The following is a 26,556-nucleotide window of genomic DNA, read 5'->3' as shown; positions in this document are numbered from 1 at the left end:
ATTAAAATTTCGAGCGGTTTATTGATTTTCATACTCTTGGCATAGAACAACAATGGGATTTTCCATTTCTTTCAAGGGAGAATTTACCGAAATTTTAATGAATCGGTGTACTTTAGAAGTATATTTATGGAATGTATTTCAGGAAATGAAAAATGACAAGCCACAAGGGCTTACTCCTCATTTTCTTCCAGATCGAATAATGGAATGACGAAAAACAAAAAGAGAAAAATAGAAAAGATCATTATTCAGGCTGTGTGCAGCGGCAATATTAATGGTTGTTAGAGCTCACGTCGTATTCTTGAATTGCAGGTTGAATGGTTGTGACTGGAGTATATCACGACTCTCACCCTTCAAAAACCTTTTCCCCTAAAAGTTGCAAGACGCATTTTAGCCGGCTCGGCAGATATTTCAGTTATTTCCTACACTGTACTGCATTTTTCCACATGAGAGAATTATTTTTCCTTTTTTCTTTGTTTGTATATCGCTGGTTTGGAGCCTTTGTTTCTGCGTTTAAAATAAAAAAATCCCAAACCTATCGAGATACCTATTTTACACCATTAGACACGGATTCAATAATTGATAAAGTATGTTAATAACCTGCATAAAAATTCCTGGCCATTCAACATTTTTAACTGTAAAACAATTTTATCAAAATTTCTCGTGCCGAATTCCGGAAATTGTGAAACATTTCGGCATTAAAAATTTACAATTTCCTAAAAATTCCAACATAACCGTAATTTCCCCTTCTATTTTTCCCAGCAAATGAATGCAAAAAATAAAAATGACCGGAATAATTTTAATTAAACATTTCTCTGGGCGTACGTGAAATATTTGACGCGTGTACCGAGGGGCAATGGTTCATCGATCGAAACACCGTTGAACCACCGACTACACCAAAGGACATGTGATATTGCATTAGCCTGTACAACACCACGTCGACCAGTGTCTTTCACGCGTGAAAAATATTGAAAAAAGAAAAATTCAAAATATAAAAACGTACCTTTTTGGCGTCATTGTTGTTGTCAGCAGTGTGATGCGGCTGGGGGCTCATTGAAGCACCATTGTTTACTGCACCGCTCTGCGACAAAAGTTCATCGCTTCCTCGCTGAAACAATTGAAAAAGATGATGGAAATTTTAATTCTCTTTGCAAATTAATAACGAGCCAGTGCGAGCACTGAAGCTTCAAAGAGTTTTTCCTCTTTGCGAGTGTATATACACCATATCAATATTAATTCCGAAGTAAAAAACAAAAACACGGGATTAACACAGCAGTGGACAATATGGGGTGGTATTTTATTAAAAAGGAGTCATCTGCGAGGGGTGGAAACTCAGCGGATGGGATAATGGTGAGCCGCCACCGCTGCTTTTGCAGCGCGTTAAATATACAATGCCGGTACTAAATTGTATAGGTTCATGGATGTAATAAATGATGAAATAAATAATAGACTGTAGGCAACGAAATGGTGGAAAGGGGAGGGAGTGAAGAGGGTGTCTGGGTAAAACCAAACCACTAAGTAAATTCTTAAAAGGTAGCTCTATTTATCAACGAGAGAACGTAGATATTTGTCTGTTGATTATTATTTTTCCCCTTTCATTTATTTTCTTTGCTATCAAAATATTTTTCATCGAAATGGAAAATTTATTTTTGAAAAATTTATAAAAGGTTACATTTGAGAGATATGGATGGGGAAAAAATACGAATGGAGAGAGAAAAGATTTAGAAATGGGTTTTAGAACATTATCCTTTTGAGAGGCCGAGGAGACGGAATAGCAGATCAAAGGGACTGAGGGATTTCAGGAGGTTACTCCAACGACCCGGATGTTGGAGACACAACAAGAGTAAAACTACGAACATAGAGTGTTGTGTGATATTACATGAGATGAAATGCTATATTCATATATTCAAAAATATCGATAACTTGTAATACACGAGAGTAAATTCTCAGAATTGAACTTTAAAGTTTATTTTAAAGTTTAATTATTTGACCTGAATACAGGAAGAGAGAAAACAGCGGATAATGATTACGTTTGGAAACGTAATCCGCGAGTAAATGAGATTCAATGCACGCAAACAAATGTTCAGTAAAAATTTCATTAAATTGTTCAGCTGCATTAAATTTTTACTGAACATTATGGAACAACTAAAAATAAGTGATAAACAATTTTCACCGTACCACTGGTAAAATTGCCCCAATATCGTGTAATCATGGAATTTTCATTGATTGCCCGGCCTCATTATCCCCAACATGACCATAATATTAACCATCATGAGGCAGAAAGGATAATCTAGAGCCCAACATCGAATAGTAATGGGGGTCATGAAGTGCAGACGATTTGGAGAGGGGGTGGATTGTAACGCTAAGCGGTATATCTCGACGAAATAATTATGACAAGCGAGTATCTAATGGCAAGGTTCTTCGTTATTGGTGTGCGTTGCTTGTTACACACTGAGACAGAGGGTAGTGGTGCCTATCCTCTGTATTACATGCGATGCATAGGATTATACATGCTCAGTTCTGGAGATAATGATGACGGGGGCGACCACGAAAATTACACAGCTCGTGTTTCTTCACGAACATATAAAATTAAGTAACATGCCTGCTACCTCATCCTTGTCAACTACATGCTGTGTTATTATTTATAATACGAGAACTATTTCTTCTCCATACAAGTCATTAAAGTCTATTAAAAGCGACAAACTTGATTGAATTTCGCCAATATCGTCGGTAACAGATGAATGAAATGAAATAAATAAGAATAGGAGCCTGCGTTTTCGGTGATACAACTCGTCGCTATGTGCATTACCTAATTTATATATAGAAACGCATGTGGCGGAGTATTACAGAGACAAGAGCATCTACTCCAAACCTTAGCAGATTTATATCACCTCCTGGATGTTCCCCTGGCTATTCCATGGTCATGAAGTCTCCATCCACCGACTTCATGAATTTTCAAATTTTATAAACATCTCGTGGAAGTGTGGGCAAAGGTGTGTGGGTGTGTGTGAGAGAGAGAAAAAGTCAGTGAAGGAAAATTGAAAGAATGGAAATGACAAGTAAATACCAGCAGCGACCAGATGGACTGCCCACAAATATGAGGGAATTATTTTGTAAAATCCACATTATAAAATTGTTAAGGTATAATTATATTACGATTTTTTGTAGTTTGCAGTGAATTTTTCTCTCCATATATACAACGGTTTACTGACAAAGGTCTGAGAATAATTGGAAAAATGGAACAAGATGAAATTCTCAAACAAAAGCAGAAACAAGGAACAACGACAGAGAAACTACAAATGGGGGAATCAGTAGAATATTTCTGTTAAGGACTAAGATAAGAAGATAATAATTATAATGCTGCAGGCATGACTGTGATCTTCAGAAAATTGTTTATGTATTGTTGCAGATGAAAGACCACTCCACCACCTATAATAATATACACTTCTATGAAATAATTCAATTATCGTGTGCCTCGCATCACGGTATTCTCTCCTTTTCCTCTTTCTCGACTATTATGAATAAACTCCTCAAGTTGTATAGACAAAGCAAATTTTCAATTAACGTATTTCAGATCTTGGATAATTGAGTTGTATTTAATCCAGTTAAACATCGCTGAATTTGTTATAAGTGCATTATTATAATAACAAAATGAAACTCACAAAGAAACCCTGTCTAGAGGGAGAGTGAAAAAAAAATGTACGGATACTCCATGAAAATTCTATCATCAAAGGATAGTGACAGGATATAACGTTCTTTTGCTTCTGGAAAGGAAAAACTTTACGTCAACTGACCTCGTGGGGTGGCAGCACTTGACTCACAAAATTGAATCTGTATTCCATTTTCTAAAAGCAATTTGTGACTTTAAAAAGTTTTTTGGCCTCTTTTGCAACTCATTCCCCAGCTCGTCCTAAAAATTTATCGGCTCTCCTGTATCCTGGAGGAACATGTTGAACACTGTAATTAATTTAGGAGTATTTCATTGTGAAGAGGCCCTTCCCCCTATTTCCAATAAAGTACACTTTTTTTTTCTTCAGATAAGTGCTTTATGTATCATCAATTTTCTTTTATATCCATCGGAAGAATTATTTAAACACATATATGCCGTGTTGAAGAGCATTGAACTATCAGTTACCCCTATTACAGGGTGAGCAAATAATAAATGAGGATTGCGTGAGGGAATCCTCGGTGCTGCCCTTTTCCATTTCATCAAAATAAACTGAACCAAATCTCACATATTTCTTATTTTTCCCCTCTCCTCCCAAAAAACTTGAAACACGCGATTGACACATGTTATGGGGAGCAAGGCAACACTGGCATAAACAGAAAAACATGAAAAAAGCAATGTCTATTGATTTTGAATGGAAGAGAAAATTTGTGAGGATATAGAGACATATGTATGGAAGAAAGAGGGATAGGGAGAGAGAGAGAGAGAAAGATAGCTTGCATAAAGATTTACGATCAGGAAAACGGTACATTATCGAAGTGGAAAGAGGAATTGGTGGAGTGGGACAAAAGAGGGCAAGGGAGAGAAGGATATATAGGAGCCACAGAGTGGAAAAGCAGGGGACTTGGAGAATCTACGAGTACCGCGAGAGAAGTAAATCAAATTTAAAAATCCCAACGGCGCCTGCCAACGCTCCGAGAGTCAAACATTTACGTATATGGCAGACCAATTTTGATATATAATATGGACGTATATTATACACCGTCGCCCTCGATTGTGGCAACAATTTTACTCATTTTTTTCCATTAATAACTGACAGGTCATACTGTTGTAAATATTTTGAGAATGAAGGATAATTGATGCTAAAATTTGGCAAGTTACTTATTATTTTTAGGTGTTCAATGATTTTTTTAGAACGAGATAAGTGAAAATAGGCTGATGATTTAACTTGATGAATTGCGTTTTCATAAAAATGACTATTTTCAAGGTGCCGACATTGAAAATAACGAACAACAAATGGCGTAGGGGCTTCCAAAAGTCGATTCAATTTATAAAATTTCCATATTTATATGAAAGATATTCTCCTGCTTCATCTTCATCAATCTATCTCTATCTCATCACTCATCGATCTCCCCTATCTAAGTGTCAAATTTAGACAACCAATGACGTATTCTTTTTTTTCCGCTGAATATGCTCCATTATTCGGCTGCTTTTGTGTGGGGGCTCAGTGATTTTTATAGCAGGAAGCTCAGAAATCCGTTAACGAAATTGGCGGAATAATGTGGGTGAACCTTTCATAAAATACGTGGATCATCGTATTTCTTGTACATGTATACACCAACAATACCTACTACTTTTTTTAAACCCTCTACCGAATTCTATCGAGGAGATTGAAGAAAAAAACTGAGATATTTCTGGTAAACCCACCAAATAAAAATTGATTGAAATTATTAATAATAATGTACAGTCCCAAGTGAGTTCACTAAGTCATTCAAAAGTGCTAGATAATAAATTTCGAAAAAGCCCAAAGCGATATTTCAGAAACATGCACATTAAAAAAGAAATTAACTACAGGTTGAAATTGCCTGGGAATAAGCTCTAATTTGAAAAAAGTTAAAACCATTAACCTTAACGTTATTACAAATTAACTTAAAATGAGCTTCAAAAGATTTACTAAGAGAAAGTTGATTCGGCTCGCTTTCATGGTTAGCTTTTCGTCCGTGGCATTAAAAAATTTGAAACTGAATGAACTCGACAAATTTGCTCGGCCGAAGAGGATAAAAAGAGAAGGAGAGAAACAAACGTAAGTACATACAAAGGTATCACATAGTATACTAAAGAGTCGTACTCTCCAAGTTCGACTATACGAATGGTGGATAGTGTGAAATTTCACGGCATCCGATATTCGCGACCTCGTCGCGTTCTCGCCCTGCGCGTCGGTGCTGGCTCATTCAATATTTACTTGGCTCAGGTCATTGAATATTCCCTAGCAGTACATTCCAAGTACACCAGTAATACTCGTCGCTTGAATGCGCCGATGCGAGTAAAGAGGAAGAGCGAGTACGAAATAAGCGAAACGACGAATGGAGAGGAGAGAGAAGGGAGTGAAAGGGTAGTATCGCATTTTCGCCTCAATACAAGCGTATTCGTATTAATATTTTATCTGCTACCAGAGTCGCATTCGATCTTTTGGATGTTCCTGGGGCTTTGCAGGAGATAAATTTTTCCTCAAAAAAATAAAAATGCCCGGAAAAAAATCTATTAGGGGCCCCGTATAATTCGGAATAAAGAGAAAAAAGTGGATGGCAACAAGATGTGTCGCCCAATAGAAACAAAAAAAAAAAAACTTATTGAGCCGGGTACAATTATTTTTCCAAGGAGATCAGTTTTTTTTCAACTGATGTATGTTTCACCAACTTTTTATAATAATAAAAATAATAATTTCATGTGGAATGGAAGCACAGTTGCTCGGTATACATTGCTGGCATATTTATTTGAATTTGTGTCACGAAAAAAAGCTCGCTTTTTAAAGAAATAACTTTTGCCTTTTCTCGTAGAATGGGAAAACTTTTAATCTCAATTCCGGGTATTACAGTCCGAAGTTTACTTTAATAAAATCATCTCGATTAAATAAATAGCAAACTACATTGTGATATTTCGCTCTTTTTCTACCTCGAATCGTAATAAATGTGGGAGAAATTTATCATTTTATGAAATAAAATCCGTTAATTATTCAGAGGAATTGTAATAAGCTTTTGTAATGATCCTTTAAACGGATTGAAATAATCGCCTCATATTTCCACGGTTTGGGAAAAATATTTTTCATATTACTGTACTTCGCACTCCCTACAAGCATGTAAGTAGGGAATTTAATACTCAAATAGTAACAATCTCACTTTGCTCCCCTGTTGCCCAAGCGATTATGGTAGTGATTGATGACTACAATATTAACAACGATGAAACCAGACTATTCTCATTAGAATCTGTCCAGCAGTGTTTGAGGGGAGGGGCTTTCCCTTACAACTCATTTCCCACGAAATTGTAGGAGGACTTCATCTCTAGCCAGTCAGCAATTAACCCCCGCAATTCTGCCATTAGTTGCGTGGTTTTAAAAAGGAAGAGAAGATGGAGAAAAGGGAGGGAAATAACGACAGAATAGTTGGCGGTAAAAAAAAATTTGTAATAATCTCAGTAGTCGGAGTTTCGAGGTTTATACAATGGTATAATTGACCCCTTAACTACCGAGAAAAATATGAAAAATTTGAGAATTTTTATGTCAGCCTAGTGGCAAAATACAAGTCTTAGACTGACCCAATTAAAATATTTCAAAATGGTGGCAGTACTGTTAAGAACGAAGAGAAAATTCACAAAATACGACAGAAATTTTGGAAGTTCATCCAGCGATAAAATGGATATCGTTTGTAAATTAGGGTTCATTTGGTTCCACCAAATGTTCATTCATTAATAATTAACGAATGTATATTTGATAAAATTTATTAAGCTTGAAAAATTAATAGACAGCTTTCCATGAAATTGAATTTTTTTCTCACTATGTAATAATCAAAGCAAAAAAAAAGTGCAGTTCCATTGAGATACAGTTCTGTGTCAATAAACGTGCGTGTGAAACAATACAAGATCGAATATAAAATGACGTGGCCCCATTCTCAAGTCGGCTGCATTATGTGTACACAGTGGAGGTGGAGACTAGGTACTGGCGACCGGACGCAAGAGACGTTTCTCTATACTTGGCTAGCTAGTATGTACGTACATACAACTGATATATGTATGGTCGTCGAAGGCCGGTATGGCTTATCTTTTTGGAGCACCTGGTATGCCCCTTTGCCACGTTAAATGCCGTTGAGTACCCGGCACCGTGTTGTACTTTATGCTTGAATTTAACACCCAGTCAAGTCTATCGATTGAGATATCAAATTGAATTGCTAATTTCCATTTCCCCAATTGTCTTTTTACATTTCTTTTCTCTCTTAATTGAAGAAAAAAAAAACTATCAGTTCTGACTCGTTACCAGAGCCCTTTGTGCGAAATATTCATTTTAATAAAGCCTCCGAGTCTGAAGGTAGAAACACAACCCAAGCCTGAGTATTGGATTTACTCGGCAAGTTGCCGAGGAAGGAAGCGAATCGTTTATCACGCCCCGACTAATAGATAACACGCGCCTGTAACGTGTGTGTTCCCTGGGTTTCTGGGCCGTACCCGATCAACACCCCACCACCATTTCTCTGCTATCTAGTACGATCGCGTTGTCCCGCAACGTCTACAGGTTTATATATAAACTTTGTCGAACAAAACAAACAAAAATGAAGAAGAGAGGAAGGAAAAAAAAACCTCCCCGAGTGTAAAAAGAAGAATACAACGGTGTGACGTATATAACGCTTGTCGATTAGATTATTTCAAACTCCAGTACCTTAAAGGAGCTTTTTATTTTTCAATCGTGATATCGGTTCATGCTCAAATCGATCTCGTCACGGATAACTCCACCCTCTTTCTAAACTCGCTCTCGTTCACGGGGAATCACTCGAAATCCACGGAAAGGGGGAGGAGAGGTGGGTAGAGTTTATCGGGTAAAACGAATTTATTACGCGCCTCTTGGCTCAACGAGAAGCGACACTCGAGCCTCTCCCACCGATGACGGAGTAGAGTGAAAGGAGGAGAATGATGAAATAAGAGGAAAAGAGAAAATAAAATGGTGAGGAGTGAGATGTAGGAAAATGGAGAGGATGGATTCACGAAAGAGTTTTGTACTCGGAAATACGTCACGGAAGATTATGTAATAGAATCGCGGTCGAAATGGAGTCATCCAGGGTGCCGAGTACACTTTGCCAGATTCCAGCGACTCTATTTTTACTTATATATTCGTCTCGTTCTTGGTGACTCGGTGTAGGGGTGGTATAAGCTACCCTGTAGGTATGAAAAATTTGATAATTTCAACGGAGAAAAATATTCAGTAAAAATAGTGCATTTTCTTGGAAAAATTTTATGTAATTGTGAGGGAATTTTGTCGAAGGATTCCGGTAAAAATTAGGGAGGAGAAGCAGTACACGGACAGAAATTTTAGGTAAAAATTAGACATCCAGGGGGTGAAACGAGGGAAGAACATTACTTTTATCCCAAAAATTAGCCTCCCAAGTTTATTTTTTCCAATAAAACTTGACCCAAAAGTGATTGATTGTACGTTTTGCCCTCTAGACCTCTAATTTTTTCCCAAATTTATTTTCGCGATGGAACGTTCAGTGAAAAAAATGCGTAACTATACCGTAATTTTTGCTGAATAATGTTTTGACGGACGGATTACCCAACAGGCTCATAATTTTTGAAGAAATGTTCTCCCCATGTCATAAGCGAACTGCGTAATTCGCACGGGAGAATTATTCTTCAGTTTCGTCATTTCGATATTCATTGAGTACGTCTGAACGAGGAAGATAATGAGAGAATGGCAATTATTCCAGTTGCGCGCGTGATTTTGTCAGTTTTCCGGAAAAAAGTGAGTGATATCACGTTTAACGGCGCCGTAACATCGCAGTTTTAAATAAAAACTAATAATAACAGAGCTGTTGTATGATACATAAGATGGGATGGGCAAGGGTTGGATACATGCCCACTCAGCGACTGCTTAAATTTCGGCCTATCAACGTCTGCAATCGGTAATGCCATCTCGCCTAATAGCTGCTACGTGTCTGCGAATATATATCTAGCAATGGACCCGCCAACTTTGCGGCGGTTAATTCACACGGTAAAATAGCAATTTGATTCTACATTCTTTCTATTACTCCGTGTAATCGATCGGTGTCTAGGTGAAACCTCGTGAAGGAATACACTGTAGTAGTTGGAGTATTCGGTACGAGCCTATTAGGCGATCGGTATGCATTCTCAAGTGCACCCTTGGGAGTCATACAAGGACGAGCAACGGTTGGGGTGGCGGGCTCCCATGAATTTCCAACTAATCGAGCGAAATTTCCGTATGGCTTTGAGTCCTCGATAAATTAGCTATGGATCATTGAGAAGGTAATTATAATTTGCGACAACATTGGGAGACTATTTCGATAAAAATCGCAACACAAAATGTGAAAATTTAATTCACGTGTGAAGTTCAATTCAACGAAAAGTTGAATCACTTGCTATATCTGATAGCACTCACTGCCACATCACAATGCTCTCTTTGTCCCGATTTCAACTGCTCGAATTTGATAGAAATCTGACCTATTAAAATTGTTGAATATACCTATGGACCTTGAATAGACTTGACAAGGATTTCCACCAATAATAACCAAAGGATCAAAGACGACTGGAATAGAATGATGAACCTGGACGTAAATCACAGACCGCATAAATATAGAATATGAGGAATAAAAATATTATAAATTTTTAAAGAGCATTAGTGGATAACTATGAAGATCAATAATCCGAAAATGGAAGGAAAATACAGAAGCGGTGAAAACTACCCCCTGAGTTTCCATTGTTTTTCGAACAATGTTCCGATAATCGGCTTGAAATGCCTCACAACTTACACAACGACAGAATTACAATATAGTGTTAGTCTATGGAGCTCTAGATGGACAAGACCAGGGCCGAAGTAACCGAAGCCAAAGAAAATCCGGGCACTTTGTTCGGACAAAGGAGAGTCAGTTGGATGTGGTCGGACATAGAGAAGAAGCCGCGAGTTTTCTCCATTTCTCGAAATGCAATGTCGGCCATTACTCACCGAGATGCAATAAGAAGTGGGAAAGAGGAATAGAGAGAGAGAAGAAGACCGAGAGAGGGGATGGAGGGAGTTCTTACAATAATTACTCGAGGATAAGTACTTCTTTCTGACTGGTTGCCTTAACCATGCTGTGTTTCTTTCCTCTTTTTTTCCCCTTTCAATTTCCCTGGAAATCCTCGGGGAACTCTTGGAGGTGATTATAAGCTGGAGTGAAAGACACTAAAAAAGGAAAATGGGATAGTGGATGAATAGAATGACATTTGATACTGTCAATTGACATAGTCGGTTTATTGAATTTGTCAAGTTCATTGTGAATATTACTTGGTCGACGGGGAAAAAATTCACCACAAATCCACGCGTTTTTTTTTTGTAAGAAAAATCGTACAGATGACTCCCTAATTCCTGGGTCGTCAAAATAGAAAAAAATATTAAACACTTTCCAAATTTTTGTGAAGCGTCGTTTTCGTGAACGTCAGGTTCTGTAAAATGTCTCAATCGTTAAAGAAAGATTGGGAATTAATTATAATATTAATGTTTTAGAAATTGGCCAGTCATACAAGAAAGAAATTCCTGGAAATTTGAGTAGATTTTAACCATTTTTGTGACAACAATTTTGCGCGGGCGAGTAAATTCTAACGACGACGCTAATTAGCGTCTTTAACGGGTAGTTGGCATTCGGGTCATAAATGTCTAATCGGGAGACAAACTTGCGTCGATACAGCCGGGGAGGATACGTAAGGGATGGGAAGGGGGTTGACGGGGTATGCGGAAAGTCTCCCCAGGTAGTTGACTATTGCGCGTCCCGTTGAGAGTGCGAGTTAGTTTGGTAGCAATGCTGCCGAGGGGAAGGGGATTAAGGCAGAGATTTTAGCTCGTTTCTATGTCCCTGTTTGGCCAAAGTCGCGCCTCACCGGGCGTTTCACACTGTATTTCTCGTATATACTACCCCCCGTTTGTAATATATACAACGCCCGAATGAATTTTAACCCCCATTACAATATTCCGCGCGGACGCTTTCTCATGCACCTGGTGACGTGGCACAGCACGTCGGAATTCTAAGTAAATTTCCTTGTCCAATTAATGCCACAACAGAAGGGTTGCTGGAGAGAGGAGAGACAGAGAGAGAGAGGGAGAGGTGATGGGACATTGTGTAACACCAATTGTATGCCAAGTGCTGATAACTATCTGCAGTTATTTATTGTAAATATATATTTGTGGTAAAAATTGTACCACGACCTGTTGCTATTTACCTACCCAAAATAAGAAAAAGTTTATCAGGAATAATTTACCCCGAGATTGGAAATAAAGCTCATTTCATTTCGTATTTACTCGAAAGGATGGAAACTCCATAAAAAATTAACGCTGGACATGCAATAATTATTGAAACAGATTAAACTTTTATGACAAATATAATATTTCGGAATGATCACTCGATGAATTCGACACGCTGAGGGATTATCCAAATCTCATTCACTGCATCCAATATCGACCAGAAGCACCAAAGTCCTTGATGAATAAATGATAACGTCAATAATTCGAGAAATATAAATTTTAATGCAAATTGACTTTATGACTGCTATCTCATGTGTTTAAAATTTTGTTAATAATCAACTTATAAACTCAATGGCTTTTTGAAATGATAGATTTTCAGTTTTGGTATGAATTAGAAGTGTGTAGAGGAGAGCTAGGGTAATGTGGAATGGGTCAATTGATGGCATGAATGTGCGTCAATGTTAGGAGACTTGTGGATGTGCGTTTGTCTCTGTGCCGATTTACGTGGTCATTCAACAAAGCTTTACCACTTCGGTAACTACAACTATCGTGAGGATTCCTCCCTCCGGGCTAGAAACTCCTATCAACTCACTTATACTGTTATGGTTTCGCTGCAATAGTGAAGTTGGAAAATTTTATTCTTCGCAGAGAACAATAACGCAATATTATCATGTTTTTCAGTGCTGTTTTTTCAAAAATATCGTATGAAATCCAATTACTGGTACAACTGAAATAAAATAGACAGCGAGGGAGAATTATCTACGTTGAAAAATTTATATCTCATATAAATCCAAAAAATCTGCAGAGTTGGCCGACATTATGTAACGTTTGGATGAATTTCGTCCTGGGCAAGACCCGTGGGGCAAAATGAATTAGGGGAATGCAATACGTTTATCACAAATTATGAAGCATTTCATTAGTAGTTACAGAAAAGTCAATAATTCTTCATTATAAAGACATTGAAGCGTTACAAGCTCTCAAAAAAATATCCAATAACCGTTAACAAAGAAAGCACTTAATGACCTTTCGATGGCTAATGGTTAGGCTGGTTAACTCCCTCGCAGAAGCTTCCAACGACTACCAATGCCCAGGAGTGTAGCAGCCATAAACTCGGCATTGATTCTCGTCAAACCGAAACATCGTAACAGGATAACGATAGTGTACTGTTGGCCAATATGGTTTTACTTCGGTCCAAGGCCGATGTAACTCTCGTCACTATGACCTGAAGCCAACCCCTTCAACCCCATCCCTTGCTCATTCTAGACTGGATAACACAGAGGGCATTAACTATTTTTATGGCCTGGCTATTTCCGAGCCATGTTTTTATGGACAGAACGCACGATCCTCCATAACCCGATAGAACGCACACGCAACCATGTTACACACTTATACCTGTATGAAGCTTTTTTTTTTCATCAACGGACAGGTATTCATACATCCACAGCAAATACCGCAATATTGATATCACCTTGTTTCTGCACACGACAATATAAACAATTTTGTATTCTCTGTGCCAGTCATATGTACATTGCACTGTTGGATTGACACAATAAGATAGATTGATTGATGATCAATGTTTAGTTATTGCTGATTCAATCATTATTATTGAGGGAATAGCTACTGATTTTTTTCTCTCATTTTTCGTTCCCAAATGACGAATATATTGTCTATTTTTTCTATTTGAAGTAACAATTGGAGATAAATTATTTGTTGTGATAAATTTTTAATTGTTACTCGAAGTTCCAAGAGCAATTTTCTGACAGTACAAATTATTCATTGTTTGAGGGGTTGATTTTTTTTATATAGTACAGTAGATCAATGAGCGAAGGACACGACAAAGAAAAAATGAAACTGAAATAAATGGCACGACTACTATCGTACCGTCACCCTCTAATGTGACAGCCAAGAAACACGTTGGTCTTAGTGCTTTCGTATTTCCCAAGATCCCAAGACGACCACCACAGATGTGACGACCATTTGGTTTATTTTCTCTTCTCTCCATGTAATTTTAATATTCCAAACTGTACTGAAGAAAATTATTTCCGGAGTAAACTTTACATGTTAATGGCCGTTACCGTAATCATGATTCAACTGAGATTAACATGCAGATGTAAACAATCAACGTTTCGCTGTATGATAACAACCCATAAAATATGAAATGATATTTGTCAGAAAATTACGTCTGAAATTTCGAGTAAAAGTTTTCTAATGTTCATGGATTTCTCAACTGAACAATTAGTTGAAATTTGTAGTATTCAATGAAATTCGGTGAATCTGACTCACCTGATAATGAAAATCGATAAATAATTTTAACCATCAAGACAAAAATACGGACGTAAAAAATTTATATCGACGAATGTCCCAAATCCTATCGATATCAAATAATCTCTCACTAAAATACAAATTCCTTCCTTTACCCCAAGGATCACCAGGCGATAAGAAAATCTTCACCTTTCATCTCTCCCTCAAAGTTCCGTTGATATATTAGTCAATCTCATTTGCCCAGATATTCAACATTCTCTCAATGGCCGACCAAATGCAAAGGTTACAAAGAAATCGGAGTAAGATGAACAAGCCAGACTTGCCCGAATAAGCAATTTCATTCCACAGAAGGAAATTCTTCAATTCATACGAACAGTAGGGAATACAGTGACGACCCAGTCCAAAGCTCGAGAAAAATACAGGGTAAAAAGCGTCGAGTCAAGAAGGTAGAATGAAAGTTTGACTCTTTTTATCCCATATATTCTTCGACGCAACCGCACTTGTTGCTACCCCAGTGCTCTAGTATCTTTTCACCGTTACCATTATTGGTAATTGTGAACAAAAAAAAAGAGAAGAACGAGAAAGGAAAAAAAAAATAGAATAAACATCGACCAACGACAAACAGTGAAAAAGCTTCAGTCACTAAATTGGTTCGAGTACAGGGTACATGGGTGAAATTTTCCAGGCTCCGATCATAGGATTTTGGTATATATACATGGAAAAGGCGATTAGGTCCTAGGGAATGTAGCAGAGCTGGGCCTACAAGCTGAAAGCCTCTGATCCGAATGACGTTCACGTTGACAAGTAGACGGATGGACTGGCACATACCCATTCGAAACCACGCGTCCAAGTATAGTACATAGTGCCGAGCCATAGGCCAGATATTCCTTCAATGTGTGGGTGTGTGTGTATATGTGTGGTGAGTGAAATGTGTTGTGGAAGTGTGTGGAGTATGGTTACGATGTACACACAGAAAGCTTAGCATGTGCATACGGTAGCGCTCGGTTGCGGCACGTTAATGACAGGAAACCGGCAATATGAACTTGACGGCTCGGTACCGCACACCCGTAATACCGTGCAACAGTGGCGTAACGATTGACCGCGGATGCCCACGAGAATGATGCCGTCATTTCTCGGCTATTTTTGATTAAATTAAAATTACGTTGTCGACAATATTCCCACTTTTTCCGGAGACACCGAGAAAAATACATTAAATTAGGGGTAAAAAGATTCATCTAATCAGTAATGGAATATCGGCTATCTTCTCATTGGAATATTTATTTAAAAAGTATATACTTTATGGAATCATTAAAAATACTTTTTATAAGTTTGGGAGAGGTCAATTTGTCCCACTCGGGGAGAGGAGAAATCCCAAATTGACATTTTATTTTTGTGGGAATAAAAAATTAAGCGAATGAAGCATTAGAATTTTGAGGAAGGACAAGGAGGCTAAAGTAAAATTATAATTATACCGTTTGGATTATATGTTCATATGCGACTCCTAATTAAAATGAGTATGAAGCAGCGCGCGTTCCATTTCGTCCGCCAGAGTGGGCAACGAGGGATGACCGAGTAACGAGACCAAGCTCGAGTACTCACTGGTAGAAAAAGAGAAACAAAAAAGAAGACAGAGAGAGCAAGAGAGAGAGAGTCTACATGAATGAGAGTACGGGATAAGAAGATAAAGAGTGGGAAGATATACGTATATATCACGCGGACTCTCTCACTCTCCTATTGTGAAAAGCGAGGCCCAAGGTGAATCCTCGGCTATCCAACTCTAACTAACGTCATTAGGTAATTAGATACGTGCCGAGCCGCATGCTCGAGAGTTGTGCCAGGGTGAACGAGGAAATAAGCGGACGAGGCGAGTGCCCCGGGAAAGAAAGGGCTTTAGATAATGTACCAAACCTGACCCTCTTGTCTATCTTCATGTATACAACAACATAATCATGCACATTCTGTGTGTTAATTTTTCGATGAAATTAAACGAATGAATGAAATTATAATGTCGATAATGATGGAATAATTGTTCAACATATGGTCAAAAAATACAAAAAAAATCTTGTCTTTCAAAAATTCAATAAAAGGTATGAAAAAATCTGATGTATATTTTACAATTTGTTCCGCGAACATTGAAAACCCGTTTGATGACCCGCCACTGCGGAAGCAGTTCGTTCCGTAATTTTTTTCCCGGCTGAAAAATTTTACCGACCGAAACGTAGAAATAATTCACCGACTTCATAAACGTTGCCGAACTTTCAAGATTTTATAATTATGAAGGGGCAATCGGTTGAGAATTTACTGTAAGGTTCGCTCATTTGGGGGAAATTACACTCTCAGATATCTACCCTTCCATCTCATACAAAGAAATTGATATTAAAAAAAAGAGATTTCCGTAAAAATTCACGGAAAAGAATTCTTTTTTTTTCAGTGTGAAATTGAAAATGTACATTGAAGATGTGGGGTAAAGTGGCAAAGTTTGAAAAGCTTTAAAAAACCGCTATTCTATCCTTCCAAAGAGGTTTATATGAGCCAAGACAAACGGATAGGAGATGCGATGTTTCAGGCTAATTTAACTTACCACAGTGGATCCTCTTCTCTACCCTTACCCAAAGCGCTATGCCACCATAATTCGCATTTCAGCAGATCTCTAGGCACTATATTAATGTACATACGGAAGATATAATGAGGTTCTATGTGGTTTCCTTGACCCAGGCTTCAAAACCAGCTCAGCATCAGTGCCAACAAATTCTCATGGAAGAGTTAAATCTCTAATCGTCCACGTTTAACGGTTTTCTACATATTCCAAAATGTGGTTACCTACACTCACAGTAGTGGATATATCACGATAATAGGGCGAAAATTCTGGCAACAATTTGAACTTCTCAGGTGACAATGTATTTTTGGCTGAGTGTGCACGGTAGAATCAAAAGCATCAGGGTAAAATTGGAGATAATGCTGGGAAAATGGATATTCGTTGAAAAATAAGATAGCGAGACACTTGGGAGTCTCACTGTAAGGACCGTAGATACTGAGAGATGTTAAAGTAAGAAAAAATAAATCTCAACAGAACTACAATATTCACACCCTTTGGTGGAAGGTTTGTGTCGCCTTGTGTTGCGGTTGGAGGCATTTCGCTTCGATTCGTAGGCACCTAATGACCCATTCACAGGTATTCAAAGTCGCTCTTTACTGGAGCACTCGATGTTGGAAACAGGAGAAGCACTCGAGGGAATTAATCTTCGAATGCCACGCGCGAAAGGAGAGAGGGGGGGAATGCCTCTGATACTCGAAAGCTTTTTTATACTTGAATAAAGCGAAAAAAAATGTAATACGATGAGAACAAGTTGGACAGTAACAGATGGACATTTATTGATGAATGAGTGATGAAGATTTATTCATTGCAGTGGTGAAAACTTGTAATTTACTCAAGAATCAGGGAGAACTGTGGATGAGAAATTGAAATATTTAAAACTCCGTAATTGTTCGTTGTTGAAAAATCGAGATGCAACTTCTTGTAAATTCAAATGACATTGGAATGAAAATTTAGGTACTTGAAGAGAGCGAGGAACAACGACCTAGGTTGAGTATACATAAAACGGACAGATTCTTGGGTGGAAAGTACGCAGGTAAGTTTGGAGGAATTGCTAATTGCAAGACACTTCAAGTGATGCAAGCTTCGTGAAGATTGCAATTCAGCGAGTCGTTGTCGTTGAAGAGAGACGAAAAAAATGAGATAAACAAAGAAGATGAAGGAATATTTTTCCAGGGAGATTGCAGGTTTGGGTGGAAAAAGATTTATCGATATTGCTGTTGGAAAATTAGGTTTTAAATTTCAAGGACCTGGCATTTTCTTGCATATTCCATTGATTTGCTTACTCATGTTGCCATTGTTCTTATGCAAAATGGATAAAAAATATGGCAGACATATCGCGATATTAAAAATTCAGCGGACGTTGATACTGAATGTTCAAGAAGTTTCCACCAGTGGATAGAGTGATAGGTGGCAAATACTGATGGGAGAAAAGGGTAAATATAGTCAATGTAGATTTACTCGGTGTGGACGAACTTGTGTGTTTACACGGTAAACGATGCTACTAATTTATCCCAATGGGTTTCCACCGGCTAAATTCACCCACAATCTGATGAATTCTTGCACGAAGAGAGCAAATTCATCTCGCCCACGAACAACTAAAGAGACGTAAAAATGGCTCATCGAGCCGATAACATAATTTATAACACATATTGAGGAGCAGCTCACCATAGCGTCCTTAACGTGCTCCAGTGGTTGGAGTAAGACTGTTGCTGATGTGTGTGAGCCTAGGGTGCGTGGATGATGATGCGACTGTGGATGATGTACAGCAGCAGCAGCAGCCGCTGATACGATGCTTGCTGTGCAGGTACACGTGCAGGTGCAGGCTAAACTACAGCCCTGCTGGCCAAATAAATGATGACTGGTGAAACCGGGATTTGCTGTGTGCAGTGCCGGTGGCAGGGGTACCACACCTCCCGGCACAAACGAATACGAATGAAAATACGTGGTGATTGTGTGAGGGACTACTTCAGCAGCTTTCAACTCTTCGTCTTTGGTGATACTCAACACCGATACAAGACTATTTTTCCTGATAATCTCAATGATTCAATACAACGATCCAATGCACGTTATTTCAGGTGGGATAACTGATCCCAATTGTGCGAATTTCAAATTGTCGTAGTGGAGTGTTATTCAATTTATCAATTCAATCATTACCCACTGTTTTATTCGTTACGTCAGTTTCTGGAGATCCACTTTTCGCTGGCCGCCACAGTTTGATGTTATGCTCACCTTCTCTCTTTCTCCAAGCTCAGTCTCCTTGTCAGGCTGTTTGCCTTGTCCTACTATTCTTCTTTTTCACCTTCGGTATAAAATTCTCGCATCAAACTACTCCTTCCCCTCCCTGTCTCAGAGCTTTCTTCCTTTCTCTTTTGCAGTCCTTGCTTCACCACTCTCGTTGGTTGTTCAGTGGTTTTATTTTTTATAATTGTTTTTGTGTCCCTCAATTGCTACTCTTTTGTTGATGTCATTCAAATTTCATCGATCATCAGAGCAGCCGATCAGATCAATTTATAACAGTGTATTTTCATTGACAGTACTTATAGATGAGATTAGTAATTTTTTTTTTTCAACTTTATGGACAGAATTGTCCTATTGATTGATTTGACGCACGCAATAATTGAAACGACGTAGGTACGATGAAAAATCTAGGATTTCGTTTATGTAACCTCGTGATTCTGACGTTGTACATTCACACATCGAATTTATTTATGTGTATTATTATTATTATTATTATTATTGATATTATTAAGATTTAGGTATAACTTTTCGTATGAGTAAAGTCAGTGTTGTTTGTACGCGCAATTGAGCGGGATTGTCGAGCAGTAGTTGTGATATGAGGTATTCACGGATGATACTGAGATAATGATTGTCACTGCATGGGCTGTACTTTTTCCCGTTGTTTTATCTTCTGTTTTTTATTTAATATCTTCCCATCAAACCACACAAACCCAAGATGTGCGATTGAATCCAATTGAAACGAAGAAGAGGAGATTTAGAATGAGAGAGCTTTTTTCATAGCTAGGCCCCCCACTAAATTACGTGGATATGTTTATATTTTATAAGTTGATATATAATTGTTTATTATATCACATGTTCAATAAGCTCCAACTCGTTCATAAATCAATAAAAATTGAAGAAAAAAAATTCTGACGCACGTCTTTTCTCCCTCCGTTTGTGCTCGTTTTTTTCCCTAATTCACTTCTTATCAACTTTTTTTCAAGTTCTGTGAATGTTCTCACCTCTGAGTAAAAGTGTTGATTGTCTTGCAATGATTTCCTCCCTCCGGGATAATTCGATTGATGAATTTAATTGGTTCTATTATCTTATACTTAATGAGTCGAGACTATCCGAATAATTGGAAGAAAAGTTTCAGTGATTTTCTTGTCTCACTGGTGAATCAAGCAAAAGTATGTGTAATTTTTATGTTAAAATGATTATTCTTTTCTTCCCTGCTCGTGCGTATGCCTGAAGGGGGTAGCAAATTGGTGACGTACCTCTCGGTCGGTATAATCGCTAGGTTATCTCACTCGTGACACCCACCAGTTCAGTTGTCGAGACGGCGTGGCGCGGCTCCTTGGATATTATTACATACAACGTTGTCTGTATTCTTTCACGTGATTGCGACTACAGGCACATCACACACAATCTCCACACGTTAACCCACGATTCATTTGTACATTCTTCGTGACGAATTTTCCACAATTAATATAGTCAGTAATACTCAGTAATCTTTGGCTATCAGTTTTGTACCTTTTTCTACTTCTCAATCGCTCTCTCTCGCTCTCTCTCACTCTCTATTTCTATCTCTCGCACCCTCCCTCTCTTGCAGCCACTAATAATAGCTCTCGTTTAATTATCTTTTTCAGTTATTGTGTGATGATTGACGATGCAGTGTATAGATAAATGTTTTTGATAATTTTTATTTTAAAATATAGAAGCTGAATTTATGAATTTACGATTGTATTGTACAATAGATTATTTTTTGATTGTGCACACGATTGATTCCATTGATTGTTTAATATATAATATTATTTTCAATATATGAATAGTTCCGTTTAATATTTATAAGCAAATAGGCGGGTTATCAGTTATTGGGACAATAGAAATTTGGATGTGGAACGATTAAAAGAGCGTCCTACTCGATCGCCTAACTTGACACAACTGCCGGGTGACCCGCGCAAGCTGAGCCGAGGATCGCTTGGGCCATGTACATCGGGTTTCAAACCACCTCGTCCTCCCACCCTCATGACTAACCGTCAGCCAATCGGCCAACGGAGTTTACCGAGTACAAGCGAGTCTGCGTTCTCGTTGCAACTCCATACCAACACCATTCCCAAGCAAAACCTATATATACTTGTACTTAAACCCGATATATCTCCCTTCACTTCTCCATTCCACCTGCTTCTCCCTCAGTTCGCGCTTCGTTCACCAGTGCTCTGTACAATATCTATCCCACTTCATGGTCCTGTCTTTCTCTTCACGTCTGTCACTCTCTAGCTCGCCCATCATCGCGCATACTCCCGTCTCCAACACTCACTCGCCCTTCAACCCCCCTCACCATCACTCACCCTCGTTCCCCCCCCCCTGTCTCTTTTCACCCCGTCCACCGACGTCACCTGGCCACACAGCATATATAGAAGAGGAACAGCTTACAATCTCGAGCCCGTGCATCCTAAACCCTCTGCTCTCCTCTCATCCTCTCTCACCTCTCTCAAGAAATTAATAATTCCTCGTACTTTTTATTCACCGCTTCGTCTAGCGCCTGGTGTGTGTTGCCTTTGGGCTAACATTTCTCTTTTTTTTTCCACCCGTTTTTTTTTTTTTCACTGTTGCTCCAGTAGGTGGATTTGACCTGTGAAAAGTTTCCCTGCTGCCTCGTGTCGTGTAGAAAATTAGTGGAGATGAGAGAGTTTTACTTTCTTTTTACGATGTAATATTTCGTTATTTTTAGTCAAACGATTTTTTCCGCCCTCGCCGATCAGAATGATCAATGGATCAACTTGTTTTTTCATACATTTTCTCATCCGATTTTTATACGTGACAAGATTCGCCGGGTAAAGGAAAAATTTCAAGTGTTTGTTCGACAGTGAGATTACTCTTGTCTTGCCATGACGAGGGAAGAGTGGCTACAAGATTTGATAGTGCAGGACTAGTAGAACGCGATGAAAAGAAAGAATGATGAGGAAAAATAAATAAAGAAAAAGGGTTCGGATGTAATCACTTGGCTCCTGCGTTCTCGGACCGGCAGGAAACGGACGAAAGGCTTGGCTGCCTTTGCGACCTTCGAGCTCTCATTCTTATTCTTTTTCCATCCTTTCATTTTTCATTAGTTTTATTATCCTCCTCTTATTTCTCTCGTTACTCCTTTCAGGTTCTCTTGCTATTTTTTTTTTTTATGTCGGACAAAAAAATGACGAAGTTATCACTGGATAGAGGTCTCTTTCATCTCTCCAACTACAACGCACTGTGATATACACCCGCGGGGGGGGGGGGGATGAAGTGAGAGAAGGGATGACGGGGTAGGAGAAAAGGAGAATGGGGGAATAGGCAAAAGACGAGATCACATCACTCTGTTCAACAGTGGACAATGTCTTACTACTTGCGCCTGATCTACTGTACAGTGATACTAGTCAAGATCAGGTGCGCCCGAAGGTTATTCACCGATGAGACGCAACTTTATTAAATATTTTAAAAATAAGGGTGCCATATCTCCATTGGTGAATTTCAAGGGAATATAATTATACGATATAGTGCGGTATTATATCCTCTACACGTGCGCTGAATGAAGATTTTTTAAAAAATGGTTGTATCATCCCCTAGTTTTTCCACCGAATAACAGAATGAAAATGCACCATCAGTTTATCAATAACTCATTTGAATTGAGGATTGCATGTATACACAATATCTTCACGTACACATGGTAACTTTATACCACAGGTAACGTGGTTAATCCATGCCATGGCTTACGAGAGCCTGAAGATGCTCCCTGGGGATGCCGATGTGGGAAAGCAGATATCTCACAGTAGTTTCACCCTCGAGCCTTCCTTCATCTCTCCCTACTTTCTTCTTACTTCTCTGCCATTCTCCCTCCATGAAACTTGTCTTGGTAAAATTTTCTTGCACGAGCAAACCATGCGTGTCTTCAAACTTTTGAGCTCGTTAATTTACCCGTTACAGAAAGGGTAAAGGAATGGTATGGAACAGGCATTTCGTCATGTAGAGAAGAGGCTAATGGCGATTGTGAATTACTGGACCGAATTAAAACTTGGAAAATCATTCCATCACAGATCTACAAATCTAATGAGTCGAGAGGAAAAATAATGATGGATAATTCTGTAATTACATTTATGATCATTCAATACGAATATCCGAAATGATAACATCTAATATATATGAGTAAACGATCCCACCTCAAGGCAAATTGCCTACATCTTCAGCAAATTACCCCGCCGTATGCACTATGCAGATCATGAAATTACACTATTTCGAAGGATTAAGTTTGCCCCCTAATTCCGTACGCGGAGTGGTGCATTCCCGTGACATTCAATTTAACTATACCCAAAAGCCAATTATCAGAGCGCCAGGTTAAAAAAACATTGATAAAAAAATTAAATTGAAGTTAATACGATCAATTGCCGGTGGAGTGGAAGGAAGCCACATTAGAGGCTTTTTAAAAGCTTTGAATATGAAGATTTCCTTACAAATTGACTCATTTTTCACCCCATGTAAATTAAATATTTAAAGACCCTTTAAGTTGCAAAGTATTAGCGCACAAAACAGACGATCCATTCATATTGCTGTCATTTTTTGTCTTTATGAGTAAACCAAGTTTAAAGGGGTAAATGAAAAAAATGAGAGCAACTCGCCTCTAATCGTTTCGCAATCTGGCGTGAGGCTATAAAAAATAGGTTTATTTATGAAGAATTTCAAGTGACTATTGAAGATGAATTCTGAGATTTTATTTTTATTTTATGACTCCTCGTTTTTTACCGAGATACACCGGCATATGAAGCATCACATTGCTAATATGCAAAATAGTAAATAGTTCTGTTATTTTCATCATCGTTATGCATAAATGTATACACACACGATCTAAAAATCAAACGAAACTTCAATGAAACAACATTTTTCGATTGTGGATCAATTTACGAAGAAAAGAACTTAATGAAAGTGATTTCAATACAGCTCACGATATAGGATGTTGTATCTGTGGCTGGAAAATGGCCACAGCAAAATTCAAGACACTGCCAATGAAAAGAAGAAGAAAAAAATCATGTATACATAGGATATGTTCCTTGAGCTCACATGGAGACGTTATTCGAACGTGAACTTCCCTATACAAGACTATATACCCTGAAATCCAATAAAGCCGAAGCCGATTAAATTTATGAAGTGAAAAAGATATATATGAAAAGCCCTGGGAGTTATCGATGGAGGGAGAAAAGATGAAACCATGTGTCCTCTATCGATTAGTGCACTCGAAAAGGCTTTCAATAAAAAAACAATATTGAATTGAATGAAGTAGTGATAAAGCGTAAAAAATGACGTGCAATGAAGTGCAATTCTCCCTGCGCTATGAATGATTCATTGACATGCACAGCATATCCTCACAATTCAAAAAAAAAAAATCTTATTTCAACGGAAAAATATGAGTGAACAGACTGAATGTGTTTGTGCTTATGCACAAATATTTTTTCTACTGGTTCAATAGGCTCGAGAAATATTGTCAACAGTAGTTTGAAAGAAACGATAAATTGTGGGTAAATAGGAAAAATTAAAGTTGCTTCTGAATTCAGAAAAATATTGAATTTAATGGGCACACGAGAGAGGGAGCTTTTCAATCGCACTCTTCATTAGCAGACAATCAAGTGTACATTCGAGCGAGAGTACACAGAGAAATGGAGTTTAGTGACTCGACGGGGATATGCAGAGAGCTACACAGCTACATAGTTTTTCCGTTAAACTGCGTTAGTGGATCAGATTACCAACAATTATATGGCTGTAACCGAATTGTTTGTTTGAAGCTAACGAAATTAGAGGAGTAGAGGTGGACTCAGTCGGGCGTGGCAAGTCCCTGATGCGTATACCAATGTTGCGTAGTTCACCTTCCTTCTCCACTGATACATGCAAATACACGTGACAGGTATACATTCACAAAGAGACTAGTAAAGCTCAAATAATTTTGTGCTTCGGCAATTCAAAACGCCTCTTGAATTTCGTCTAATACAATTAAGCACAACAGTATGGGTAATACATTATCAACAGCCAGGCTCAAACACAAATTTATGGTGATTCTATTGTGTTTCAGCATTATTATTTAATCATTAAAATATAAATACATAATATCCCGTGACATTAGCGGTAGCCATCATGCAATATGTGGATGTATTAAAAATTTTCCATTTCATCGTAATGTGAATTCAAATGCGCATTAGGAAGACCGCCATTGGTTGTAGAGTACAATGCTTGTTTTTGAGCATCTCTATTTTGTAACAACAATACAATATGTGTCCTGCAGATCCCGGCACGTGCCATAATAAAATTGTACGAGGACTCAATTTTCCATTTGGCCTATACACTGAACAACCGAGCAAATGCGTTTTCACGTACATGGGGGAGAAGTTAACTGCCAATTGAACGACGTGAACGCGCTTGGGTAACTCTCACTGTGAAAATACTCGGCCGTTGTAAAAAAGTTCGAGGAATTTTTGGACAATGGTTCTACACATTCCCGTGTCTTATTTTATTTCACGACGATGGGAAAAAAAATCGAAATTTTCGAGCTACAATTTTGTTTTTCGAACGAGAGAATGGAACACTCACTCGACCGACAATTTTCCGAATTTAGCATCACTGCTTTGTCAAAAAAAAACAAGTTATATAATGTACACGAATTCCAACGGTAAAGATAATTTTTCACTGGTAGTTGGTGATATGTGTGAACCTGTCCTAACGCTACGACTTGGATGGATCGTTCATCGATGAATCTCAGTCTCTTTTTATACATTTTTTTTCATTTTCGTTCTATAGGTGAACATTTTCCTTGCTCACTGCTTCACCAATCCATAATAGCCCATCACAGTGGTCAGCACTTTTCAACAAGATTCAACTTACAAAGAGAATGGGGTGGATCGGAATAAAATGAGGTTTTGCACGAATGATTGACTTTTCCTCAATTACTAAAGAAATAATTGGATGTAATAATTTAAAAGTAGCATCAATATCATTGAGATCCCCCCGATGAATTTAATTGAATTTTCTTTCCAAATGCATTTGTGTTTCTAATTCCATTTTCATCAAGCCGAGTGACAAAAATGAAACATCATGATTGAAATGATTAATGACCAACAAAATAGCCGATCAATGAAAACAATTAACACCGATGACCATCTGAATTTACATGTATACCAGCGACAATAAACGCTCCTAGTGGTGGGCATACTGCCAGTGCCAGTGCACAGGTCCCACAACGGTGTTGCGGGCACGTCGTGTGTTCTCTCAAACCTCCTCTGTTTGCCTATGCAAACGAGGGTCCGAGGAGGACCGCACGGACCTGAGGGGATGGTGGCAACACACACGCGTACCATTCCACTGGGAGATCGACGACGCACGTACAAACCGCCAACATACGATGGTTTTGTTATACTCTAAAACGTGCCACTTGAAAATGAGAAGAGAGTAAAATTTCGTCGCTTGGTTTTCATTAATTCAACGAAAATACTACACGACAATGTTTCCAATTTACACTAAAGAGCAATTTAC

The 26,556-nt window shown here is 38.3% G+C and overlaps 1 protein-coding gene across 5 annotated transcripts in view; it reads right to left on the bottom strand.

Annotated features, from left to right (window-relative positions):
- Window positions 1-26,556, bottom strand: part of LOC135163441 (polypyrimidine tract-binding protein 2) — a 73,530-nt gene that overhangs the window by 29,827 nt on the left and 17,147 nt on the right. For 3 of the 5 annotated variants that reach the window (XM_064122887.1, XM_064122888.1, XM_064122886.1), the window contains exon 3: window positions 1,001-1,105. In XM_064122887.1, coding sequence (XP_063978957.1) covers window positions 1,001-1,105 — 105 coding nt within the window. Of the gene's footprint in view, window positions 1-1,000; window positions 1,106-18,459; window positions 20,262-20,288; window positions 21,078-26,556 lie in introns of those variants that run through there. The other 2 variants (XM_064122890.1, XM_064122889.1) reach the window with 2 other exon arrangements.

The sequence above is a fragment of the Diachasmimorpha longicaudata genome, chromosome 6 (genome assembly GCF_034640455.1).
Source record: "Diachasmimorpha longicaudata isolate KC_UGA_2023 chromosome 6, iyDiaLong2, whole genome shotgun sequence".
In the NCBI taxonomy this organism is placed as follows: Eukaryota; Metazoa; Arthropoda; class Insecta; order Hymenoptera; family Braconidae; genus Diachasmimorpha; species Diachasmimorpha longicaudata.
The sequence above is the reverse complement of the archived record's forward strand: the minus strand, read 5'-3'. Positions and strand labels throughout refer to the sequence as shown.